The following is a 12,024-nucleotide window of genomic DNA, read 5'->3' as shown; positions in this document are numbered from 1 at the left end:
ACAATATGTTCATTCTGATGACGAAAGATCAAAGCATATTGATGTCAGGTTGAATTTCATACGTGATGTAATTGAAAACAAATCGTTCTCGATAGAGAAGATATCCACCGTAGACAATCCCGCAGATATGTTGACTAAGCCTTTGTCTTCTGCCAAGTTTAAGCATAGCTTGGACTTGGTGAATGTTCGCATAGCTTGAGACCCTTCGGGGTGAAGAGGCAGAAGAGTTGTTCTTGGTTACTGGTGACTTGGGAAAATTCAAGTCAAGGTGGAGAATTGTTAAGATGCCTTGAATGTTATGTTGTCCCTTCATCTTCCTTACTTCATATATTTATGATATAGTTATGGGTTGTAATGAGGTTTAAAGGGGCTGTTATTTTTACTCTTTTATAAGGCTAAAAGGCATCTGTATCATGTATCTCTCTATCATTATTCAGAAATAAGAAACTCTTGAACTGCCCCGTGGACGTAGGTCACATTGACTGAACCACGTAAATTTGTGTGTCTTCTTTTTCTCTTAATCTGTTTCTTTTCATTTTGTCATAACAGTATATGTGTGTGAGAGTGTGTGCGTATGAAGCATAACGAACAATAGGTATGAAAGGAAATTTGATTATTACCTATGATGAGTTTCCTCAAATAACTTGATTTACCTACAACATTGAGGAAAAGTAGAAGGGGAGTAGTTAAAGAGATATATTATACAAAGAATAATGACATATATTGAAAGTAGAATGATTAATGTGACGTGATTTTTTTAATCTGTTAGCACAAAAAGAAAGCAATAAAGAGTTGCAGAGAAAAGTTGAGGGATGATAATAGTTTGGTTATTGACATGGTCAAAGCTGGAGAAAGGAAGTGAAGGTGTGAAAAAGGAACCATCTCAGAATGACTTGGAAAATTATGCAGTCAGCAACTCTTGCTTTTCTCAAACTTATCAGGTCAACAACGTTTTTCTCATCCAAACCTCGCAGAGATTATTCAGTAAATTTGTATAACAAATTTGAATTACAAAAATAGTTATTTTCATTATAAATTTATAATTATAATTGCCACCTTGAATTTGTACTGTTCACTATTGATCAAATCTTTAAAGCAACACCTGCTTTATCTTCGTTTAAACACTAGACCTGTATTTATTTGGGTTCTAAAACGTTATTTAAGAGGAACTAGAAATATAGTGCATTAACCAACTAGCTACTGCTATGAAGATGATGAGGTTATGGTGGATTTGGGAGGAAGGAATGCTGCTAACTAGAAAATGATTTTTCACTTGTTTGTTTGTGGTATTTATGAAGATATGATTTTTCAGCATCCTAAAGAATAAGATTATAGTAGGAGTACTTAATGAAAAGAAGAGAAGGAAGAAAACATACTGGGAGCATGTGGAGAGTCTGGTGGAGACAGTTTTAAATAATAGTGAGGGAAAAAGGGTATCAGTGTAGGTGTTGGTGCTGGAGACCTTGCAGCATCACTAGATGCATAAATTGGTAATAAGAGTGAGAAGAAGAAAAGGGTGTTGATGATGAGGGTAGGAGGTGAAACCAGGGGAAGAGGCATGATAGAACTTGTGAGAGGCCTAGTTTGTTAGTGATGAAAAAGATGAAGCACAAAACAACAACAATCTCTTTATAAGTCAAACTAATTGAAGTTCCTAACTACGTTGATGGCTATTAAAATAAATGATTGTGTTGAGGATATGGAACCAAACTTTGAAAACTCTCACTCTTCAATTTTGAAATAAAAGATATTAAATAGTGTAAATGTAGAAGCAAAATCATAAAATGAAAGTTTCACTTCATTAATCTAGTTTATAAAAGTCAATATTAAAAATGTTTATTCGAGATATTAAGATAAAACCTACAGTGGTAATCAGAGAATAGCCACTGAAATAAGTAAATAAAAGTCTATTCAACACTTGTGGAGCCATTATTTCTCTACCATCTGACAGAAAAAAGGTTTTCATTTCTTGGACATAGTTTGACTACTCCAAAATCTGATATTTTGGTACAAAGATTATCATCCAAGAAAAAATATTATCTAGTTTTCATGAGAAATTCAAGTATAAAATCAAGAGTTTCATATCGAATAAATATGAGGTGAGGATATAAGGAAAAAAATTTACAAAGTTATTGTTTGTAAGTTTCTGGTTTAGAGTAAAGGAATCATTGGCATGAATTCATAAATGACAAACAGAACCCGAATATGACAAGTTCTGTAAGTTCTTCCCAGCCTCATTCATAAACTCTTCACCGTTTTTATGGATATATTCAATGTCTTAACAACCAGATGACTATTTTCAGATAGTTTTCCTTTGTTACTCTTTGTAGTCAACCTTAAATCTCCTTTCCAAACAATCCTGCAACTGTTGCACCTGTAAAACTTGTTAGCAGATGCAGTAGAAGCATTGGTAAACATGTTATAGGGTAGATAATGTTGTATTGATGTTTGGTTGGTCAATTACTGTGATAGAATCTTCTTTTCTAAAAGACATGATATAATCCTTTATGTGTCTGCACATAGTATCAGATACCAGCAAAAGTTAAAATACACATATACATGTCCTCAATAAAAATGAAAATGTATGAATTTGTTGAATGGAAAAATTTAATGGGTTACAAAAGTCAGCAACAATTGACTTTGTTTCAGGCCATCATAATTATATTAACTACAATTCTATATCATAAATCATAATTTCTGAAAATAAATACTTAAATCTATGTCAACAATGACTGTTTCAATTTCAATAATATGACACATCATGAAAGGTAAATGATACACACGGAAGAGTTTATTCAATCAATCGGTGGCTAGTTTTCACACCCTGTTGTAACAGTCACATGAGATTCTGCTTGTTTTTCTAGATGATGGAAAAGAGCCAACAAATATACAAAGTGATTCATTTTAAAGTATAAGTGGGAAAATATAGCAATTATAGTGTACTTAATTTCAGGAAATAGAATATTGTGGCAGCGATCTAGTAGGAGAAGAAAGCACAGGTTTGGGTGGGATTTGAATCGAATCCATGTTGCCTTCCAACATATCAATCACTCTACTCATTGTAGGTCTATCATTAGGAAACCTTTGAGTGCACCATAAACCCACCATTGCCAACCTCTTTGCAATCTCATTTTCTTCTGTTGACATCTCCATATCTGGTCTCAAATCATTGTCCATCTCAAGCTTATTGTAAGCCCAGTGTGGGAAGTATATCTCACTTGTATTACTTGCTTCACCATTGATGTTCTTCCTTCCTCCCACCATTTCTAGCAGCACCATTCCATAACTATAAACATCAGACTTATGCGAAACTCTTCCAAGATTTCTACTCCACATCTCCGGAGCTACATACCCAATTGTTCCTCTAACATCAGACAAGGAAACAATACTTTCATTCCTAGGACACAGTTTTGCCAACCCAAAATCAGATATCTTTGCGCAGAAGTTCTCATCCAAAAGAATGTTATGTGGTTTTATGTCAAAGTGAAAAATTCGAGTGTTGCATCCCTTATGCAAGTATTCTAACCCTCGAGCTATGTCCCTTGCAATTTTATATATGACATCCCAACTCAAGGCTGAAAGTGTTTCATCTCTTGTTTGGTAAATGAATTTGTCAAGGGAACCATTGGACATAAATTCATATACAAGAACTCTCTTGCGACCTCTCAAACAGAATCCAAGAAGAGAGACGACGTTAACATGAGAAGTTCTACTAATGCTAGCAACCTCATTCATAAATTCTTCACCATTTGTTTTGGATACACTCAGCATCTTTACAGCCACAATTCTACCATTGGATAACTTTCCTTTGTACACCGCACCGAAACCACCTTGTCCCAACTTCTCTTTGAAGTTGTTGGTCATTTTCTTGACATCTGATAGTTTATACCTTTCCAGAGCTAAAGGGCCATGACTTTTAAGGAATGTTTCAATATTTTGATTACTTTTTGAAGTCAAGCCAAATTTTGCTTGCCAGGTTGGTGACTTGTATCTTACACACAAAATTGAAATTAATATCAACATTGCTGCAAATGCTGAACCTGTAACACCTGCTAGCAGATACATTATAGAGACATTAATGAACATTTACTTATGAGGAATTTTTTCATTCTCTAATCTTCAAGGAACTAGTGAATGGGAAATCATAATAAGAAATTTAGATATATTACCTAAAATAATGAGTTTCCTCTTTTGATCCCAATTTCCTGCAAAAGTAGATGAGAAGAGAAGAATTCATCAGATTTCTAATGTTGGTAAAAATTTTGTTGAAATATTATTTAGATAAAAAGAAAACATTTGATCTACTTTTACAACCACTTACCTTCTAGAAGAGGTTATAATATCTTTCTACTTCACTTGTACGATCTTAAAATTTATGACAGAGGAAAGAAGCATTTGGGCTCCAATCTAAACTATTTTTCTACCGTAGTATTTAATTTTCTCATTGTTATACTACATCTTAAATCTTTTGTTTAATTCTTAATTTGGTTCTCTAATTTCATTTGAATTTAAAAAAAATCTAATTATTGATTTTTTCAATTTAGTTTTTTAAATTTTTAAAAATATTAAATTTGGTCCTTTCATCTGTGCAGGAAAGAGTTTTGACTGCAATTATTTTGATCATTTGGCTTTGATTTAAGGCTTGAGTCATATCCAAGCGAGATAAAAAAGGATGACCTTTCATGCATAATTTGGAAAAGCAAGCAAAGTTCAAGAATGAAAATATATGTAAAAAATTACAAACCCAATTTCTATCAAAATATAATCTCCATCGGCCAAATCTTTACGAACTAAAGCAAAGCAAATTCAAACCAATTACATACATAAGAGAATAAAACACCAATCCCAAAACTAATTAACAACACTAACAACTCACAAATCATCATAATCTTAAATTTAAGTTGAAAATTAAAGAATATGTATGATATAGTATAAGGCCGAATAATGCTTGGTCATGTTGCTTATTGGAAGCCCAAAAGACTTATAAGGCTGAATAGTACTCAACCATGTTACTTATTGGAAGCTTAGAAGGCTTATAAGGCCAAATAATACTCGATCATGTTATTTATTGGAAGCTTGGAAGGCTTACAAGGGCAAGTAGTGCTCATAAGGCCGAGTAGTGCTTGACCATGTTGATTACTAGAGGCCTGGAATGTTTATAGGGTTGAGTAGTGTTCAACCATGTCTTTAGCATGCTTTGTAAAGCTGAACTGCTCATTTAAGGCCTAGGGGGCTTATAGGGCCGAGTAGTTCTCGGTCATATGGGACGTTACTTGCGAGGTTGAGTGTGTCCCAACCAGATTGGTTGGAGGAAGGACTTGGCAAACAATGCATTAATTGACAATTAACTCACTTAACATTGCAGTTGTTACAAGATACTATTTATTGTCATTTATAAAGGAATATAAACACTAACGCTTTTAAAGGTAATTAATGAAAGGTCAGTATAAAAAGGTAGTTAAGTCTTAGGCAAAAGACATCTTGATCTCTTTGTTATGACTAAAAGTGTCACACTTCTCTATCACTGACTTGAGTGTCAGAGTAATTGCAAGTACCCGCTCCCCGTGGTGAATTATAAATTTGGTAAGGACATTCCAATCTTGAAGACATAGCATATCCCAACAAGAATAAGAAGAATAATATCATACCTTGTAGGACAATTCGACAACATACAAGAACATGTACAAACCAATCATCACCTTAGTACACTGCAACAAAAATGTAACAAAAAATGGACAAAAATATGCAAAAAAAAGGATTCAAATAGAAAAACAAAAATGCAAAATATACCACACAATGCACGGACAAATGTGGTGGCACAACTGCGGTTCTCATCATCGCGCAATGGCAGTGGAGGCGCAACGGGTGGATGTGGAGGCGGAAAGGAAAACGTGGTGTGGTGGTGGTGGTCTCGTCGTTACGTGTAGAGAAAACGAAGAAGTGTCTCGCAGACGAACAATGCAATATGTTTCTGATTTGGAGTTTTTTAACCTAACCCTTCTGCCTCGGTTAAATTCAAAATCGATGCATAAACCTCATTCTGCCTTGGTTAAATTGAAAATTGGGGCATAAATCCCCATTTAGCCTCGGTTAAAAGTAAAACCGGGGCATAAACCCCAATTTTGCCTTGGTTGAAACACGATTGAGGTTAGGGATGTCAAAAACATCCATATCAGCGGGTATCTACAGATAAAACCTATAACGGGTAGGAAAGGGATACCCGCAGGTAACGGGTATGAGTATTTTTAATACATGCATGTTAACGGGGTGGGTATCATAGAATCTGTATCCGGGGATACCCGTACCCGCTATACTCTAATTTAAATTAAAAAAGTAATTAAAATATTAACATATTGATTTTGAATGAATTATTTTTTTATCTATTAGTTTTAAAAAAAATCATTTCTTTGTAAACTGTCATTCAACACTATTTAAATGAGTTATTTGGACTTTGTTTAAAATTTATGAATGTTATGTACTGTATTTATTTGAATTTATGATTAAAATATGTTGTTAAATATTTATTTTTATTTTTTTGTAAATACTCGCGGGTACCCGTGTATATCCGTGAATATTAAAAAATTATGCGGGTACCCGCATAACAAATACTCGACGAATATAGGTATGGGTACGGGGCGTATATTTATCCAGCGGGTAGGGTATGGTGAAGCTATTACCTACACCCTACATGCCCCGTTGACATCTCTAATTGAGGCCATTTAGTGCAGAAAAAAATTAAAAAAAGATAATTTTTTTGTGATTAAACCAACTTATCTGCCTCGAGTTCACATAAAATCGAAGCAAATAACCAATTTATGCCTCAGGTCCTCGAGAACCAAGGCATAACCTTTTTCATTCAAATTGAAAACTTCAAAATAGGAGGAATTTTGAAAATTTTGACCGGTATTAGGCTTCGGATCTTTGTCAATCGAGACAGAATGGAGGTTTCTGTTTTAGTTATTAGGATAACCGAGTTGTGTAAATTTCAAAATTGTCACTGCATGTTTATATGTTTTGTTTCCTATATGTTTCGTTTCCTCTGTAATTGAGGCATAAAAACCGAGTTAGAAAGCCAAAATTGCACTAGTATTTTTTTTTTCAATTTGACTACTTGTTGGCTTTTGCTTGACCATGAATGGTGGTCTAAGAAGAAAGAACCTAAGATCTTGGTGGATGGAGAAGAGAAATAGCATATGGTTGGTTGAAAATTAAAAGACCAATGAGTAGCCAAAATGACCAAATTGAATGTTTTTAAAGAACTAAAGGACCAAATTGGATGTCTTTAAAAATCTAAAGGACAAAATTGGGAAAACCAATAACTATTTTTTTTTAAAAAAAGTTCAAATAAAATTGAGGACCAAAAAATCGAAAAGTGATAATTGATGAATTATTTTCCAGAGGAGGAGAAAGAAGGTGGAGTAATATATGTATATGTGTGTGTGTTTTAACGATGAGACATACTTCTTTGTCATTTTTTTTGGATTAAATATGTTTTTGCTCTCTTAACTTTAAGTGAAAATTGAAATTAGTCTTTTTCAAAATTTTGGCCAAATTTAGTTTCCTATTTTAGAAATGCGTGAATTTACTCATTTTAATCAAATTTTGTTAAATTTATTTGATGTTTCAAACGCGTTTCATCATAATATTTAAATTGTTTATATCATTTGACACATTTTCACTTCAATGTTAACTAACAAACTATCATGAGTAGGGGTAGGGACAAGTTTACCAGGGAATTCATTGGACCTACTACCTCTACATGCATGTTTAATATGCAAGAGGAGTGTATGTAACTCGTGATAGGTTGATATGTTGTGCTAGAAGGTTAAATAGAACATGAATGAGTAAAGGAATACCTTCATCTATTGACTTTATCTGTATGTATAGGATAATACATAAATCTATATAAAGCTCTTTGTTAAAATTTATAAGAAGATGAACATGATCTTGGTAGCTAAAGCTATATACTAAATTCTTTGGATTTGTTCTTCATGAACTAGTTTTTTTTTGTCAAAAGAGTTAAAGCACTCCAAGTTTATTATTAATATATTTATTTATTTATTGATAAAAAATGAAATGTGTTTGAAATATTAAATAAATTTAAAAAAAATAGTTAAAAATATTAAATTCATGCATTTTTAAAATTTAAGATTAAATTAGACAAAAAATTTTGAAAAAAAAAATTAATTCTAACTTTTACCGAAAATTATAACACCAAAATATATTCAACCCGATTCTTAAATTATTTTTATCAAATCATTCAGATTATATAACTTTTAACGTAATTGATTATCTTTTATATGTTTTCACTGCACTTAGTAATTGAACATTTTCTTGTTGACTCGGTCAAGTGAAAGAAGACACAACAACCACCTAATAGTAATTGTAGGGACCAAGACAGAAAAACACAGCAAAGACTTGGAATAATGTGCAGTCAACTTGAAAGACTGGTCAACAAGAGCAAGTACCCAAAACCTCCCAGTTACTTTTGAGTAAATATGTGTATGCTAAAAATATACGAAGAATATGTAAATTGTAAAGAGAAATATATTAAAATCAAGTAATGTTTTTATGGCTGAGGGAGAAAACCAGAATAAGTGGATGATGTCGTTTCAGCACTGATTTTGTAGAAAAATAAATAAATAAGCCGAGAAACCAGAGCTTATTCAGAGAAGGAAAAAAAACATTTAAGTTTTTGAAATTTAGTTTCTTTGTAGATAAAAATATCATAAAATATAATCTAAAACTTTATCCCGTATATAAATGTATATATTCTGAATTTTAATTTTGTTTCAATTAATTCTTAATTTTTTTTAACAAACACCTACATTTTTAATTGTGTTGTAATTATCTTTTAAGACTAAGTAAATTTTTTTGTTAATAATATTTTGAAAATTGAGTTAAAAAGTAATAATTGTTGTAATAATAATAATAATAGTATTAATAATAATAAACGGATTTTGAGGTCTGAATTTATAGAAAATGTTAAAATTTAGGGGATTAAATTTTCCTTTCCCTACTCGAAAATTAAAATCACAAATATAATCATAATGACTTGTGTGATAATATTTAGTTTACAAGTCATATATTTTCCTATTTAGATAAATTTCAACTTTTATTTTAAAATATATTAATAATAGACTTAATTATATTTTGACTTAATTATATTTTGAATCCTCTCGATAAATTTAGAAATTTTTTAATTAAGTCATTAATAATTGTTTGTAATTTACTGAGTCCTTAATATTTTAAAATTTTTTAATTGAGTCCTTGACAGTTAAATATTTTCCTTACGTCTATGATGTGAGTGTTATCTTGCATCGTCACCTTTCTTGAATGTGTTGCAACATTGTATTTTATTAAGAGACTGTGATGTTTATATTCTTTTCAAATATTTACTGTATTTAACAAAAAATTATTTTTAAATTTAATTAAAATTATAAATTAAATTATAAAAATATTGAATATATAGCTACAAAATTATGAAATATAAAATTATAAACTTAAAAAAAATAAAAATTTACAATTCGAGAATTTTATAACTTCAAAATTTTATAATTTTATAGTTTTATAATTGTAAACATTTATATTTGAATATTTTATAATTTCTTAATTATGAAATTGTTTTTATTTTTATAATTTTTATTTCATAATTTTATAGTTACATATTTTTTATTTTTGTATTTTGTATTTTGTATTTTATAATTTTGTTATTTTAATTAAATTTAAAAACAATTTCAGTCGAATACATTGAATATTTAAGAAGAATCTTGTCATCACGATTTTTTATTACAAAATATTATATCACGATATTTGAGAAGACGAGAGTGCAAGATAATCGTGGGAATTCCATAAAAGAATTAAAAAATAAAAATATTTAAAGACTCAATAAATAATACAAATTTATCAGAGAGAAAGTTTCTAAATTCATCGAGAGTAAATCGTAATTAAGCCTCTTACTAATAATAAATAAATAAAATCATCTTCTTAATGATTACTGGTAGAGGCAGATGCATTAGAAAAACAAAGGTTATAACTAAAGTGACTTGCAAAAAGATATATGATTTATCCTAAGACAGAAAATTATATATCTATAATTTCATAAACAAACACTTATAAATTTTAATATTAAGTTGCAATATAGCACAGAAATTTCTTCCGGAGTTGGTGAGGTTAAAACACTTGAAAAACAAACTTCATTGTTGAATAAAAAATGTGTGGTTGTTAAATGATAACAGTAGATTAAAGAGCGAGGATAGAAGACTTACTTCTTTTGGGAGAACAGTATTCATTTGGGCAATACTTGCATGAAACTACATGTTCATCATGATCATATGCCCAGCAAGTTCCCTCACTTTGGCTGCATCTTGTGCAACCATCAGGAATAATACCATAGTTGACCTGAAACGCATGATTGAGAGCTTGTTCCAGAACTCTAGCTCCGTCATCACTATCATCATAACGATCCAGAGGAGCAGCAGCAGCCACGAACAAACGTCCCTTGCAAACCTCAAGCTGTGGGTACCTGTTGAGCATCTCCTCTTCCGTCCCCTCCTCAAAATAATACAGAAAATCATCGCACGTAAAGTTGCGCTTTGAAGGGAAATTTGAGATTCCATGACAATTAACAAATATGGTGATGTCATGCACTGACGCGTTATACTGGAGCAGAGCGTTGTTGAAGGTCTGGTAATCGAAGTTCAAAAAGTGAGGAGAACAGACATCGGTTACAGGGGGTGTTAGCATGACTTTCATGGTGTGAGCGGTGTTGTTGATATCCTTCACTGTGAAATTTTGAGATTCAATTGGAATATTATCATAAAAAACATGGCAGCTGAGCAGGGATGATGTGTCGGCGCCGTTACATTGAGAGGCTGGAATCTGTTCCCAGGGAGGATCGAAGATGGCGGAAATGTCTTTTCTGCACCGGTATGACTGCTCATCACCACAAAGAGGTGGCGATGGTTGAGAATGGGAGTGTGGCAAAGCGATGGAGAAGAAGCAAGAGACGGTGAGTGCGAAGGCAAGAACGTGACTATGCTTATCGTCCATTCTCACACTTCTTTTCACTTCCCTCCCAACCCTCTCTTACCAATTATTCGCACAGACACACACACTCCTTCCACAAAACTACCTCCTTCTTTCCTCTTTATTTCTTTACTCCCCACCTCTTCCTAATTCAAAGAATTTGGGAAGAAACTCTCTTGGTTACTTCCGTATTTTTGTTTTTCTCCCTTTTAAAGTCAAAGGTTATTAATATCTAGCTCATTTTTTATTATTAGATTCCACTATATAAATATCTACAATATCATATCATGCTAATATTTTCTGATATAAAACTCTCACTTACAAATTACATTTACTTACGATTCATTTTATAATTTTTATAAACACAAAATAAGACAGAAATGGAAAACATCACAATCTAATAAATTTATAAAACAAGTAAATATTCGTTACAAAGATGTCAATCTTTGATAATAATTTAAGACTTAAGCCATGAACAAAGAAAATCATCTCTTTAATGAAATAAAATTTCATATATAACTAAAATTTTCTGCATTAATTTTTGGTACCTATATATATATATATAAAAGTTTAAGAAAACCTTACAACTCTAAAAGAAAGCATAAGTCCAAAAATATGAAAATATATATTAATTTTTAAAAGAAAGTCCAAGATCTAAAAACATAAACTAATTTTTAGAAGAAAGTCTAAAGTCCAAAAATATAGAAACATAAACTAATCTTTTTAATAACTGTTTTACAAATGTGCTCATGATCTTCATGTTCTCTCCTTCATGGAAAATTATAAGCAAGTTTCAAGGAGACTGTTTTGATCTTTGACTTTGTCATATATTCTTTGAATTACAAATTTCTTCCTCAAGTTATTCTTATATATGTTCATGAGATAATTATCTATCATATCCTCCTTCTTGAAGAGAATTTATCCTCAAACTCGTATCACTTGAAGTTTAGAAGATAGTCCCCTATCAATTATTTTCATGTTGATTTTGTAAATCAT

General features: G+C 31.4%; 1 protein-coding gene across 2 annotated transcripts; it reads right to left on the bottom strand.

Annotated features, from left to right (window-relative positions):
- Positions 1-2,718: 2,718 nt before the first annotated feature.
- Positions 2,719-11,156, bottom strand: LOC114181923 (LEAF RUST 10 DISEASE-RESISTANCE LOCUS RECEPTOR-LIKE PROTEIN KINASE-like 2.4). 2 transcript variants are annotated; one of them, XM_028068599.2, is made up of 3 exons: positions 10,269-11,156; positions 4,170-4,205; positions 2,719-4,049 (listed from the first exon to the last, which is right to left on the bottom strand). In XM_028068599.2, the coding sequence occupies exons 1-3, from the start codon at positions 11,050-11,052 to the stop codon at positions 2,950-2,952; spliced, it is 1,920 nt and encodes a 639-aa protein (XP_027924400.2). In that variant the 5' UTR covers positions 11,053-11,156; the 3' UTR covers positions 2,719-2,949. The 2 variants fall into 2 exon arrangements, with proteins under 2 accessions (XP_027924400.2, XP_085528893.1); XM_085672767.1 differs by lacking the exon at positions 10,269-11,156 and adding an exon at positions 5,791-6,188.
- Positions 11,157-12,024: the final 868 nt, after the last annotated feature.

The sequence above is a fragment of the Vigna unguiculata genome, chromosome 4 (genome assembly GCF_037176805.1).
Source record: "Vigna unguiculata cultivar grain cowpea cultivar isolate G323 ecotype 2 chromosome 4, ASM3717680v1, whole genome shotgun sequence".
NCBI classification, from domain to species: Eukaryota; Viridiplantae; Streptophyta; class Magnoliopsida; order Fabales; family Fabaceae; genus Vigna; species Vigna unguiculata.
The sequence above is the reverse complement of the archived record's forward strand: the minus strand, read 5'-3'. Positions and strand labels throughout refer to the sequence as shown.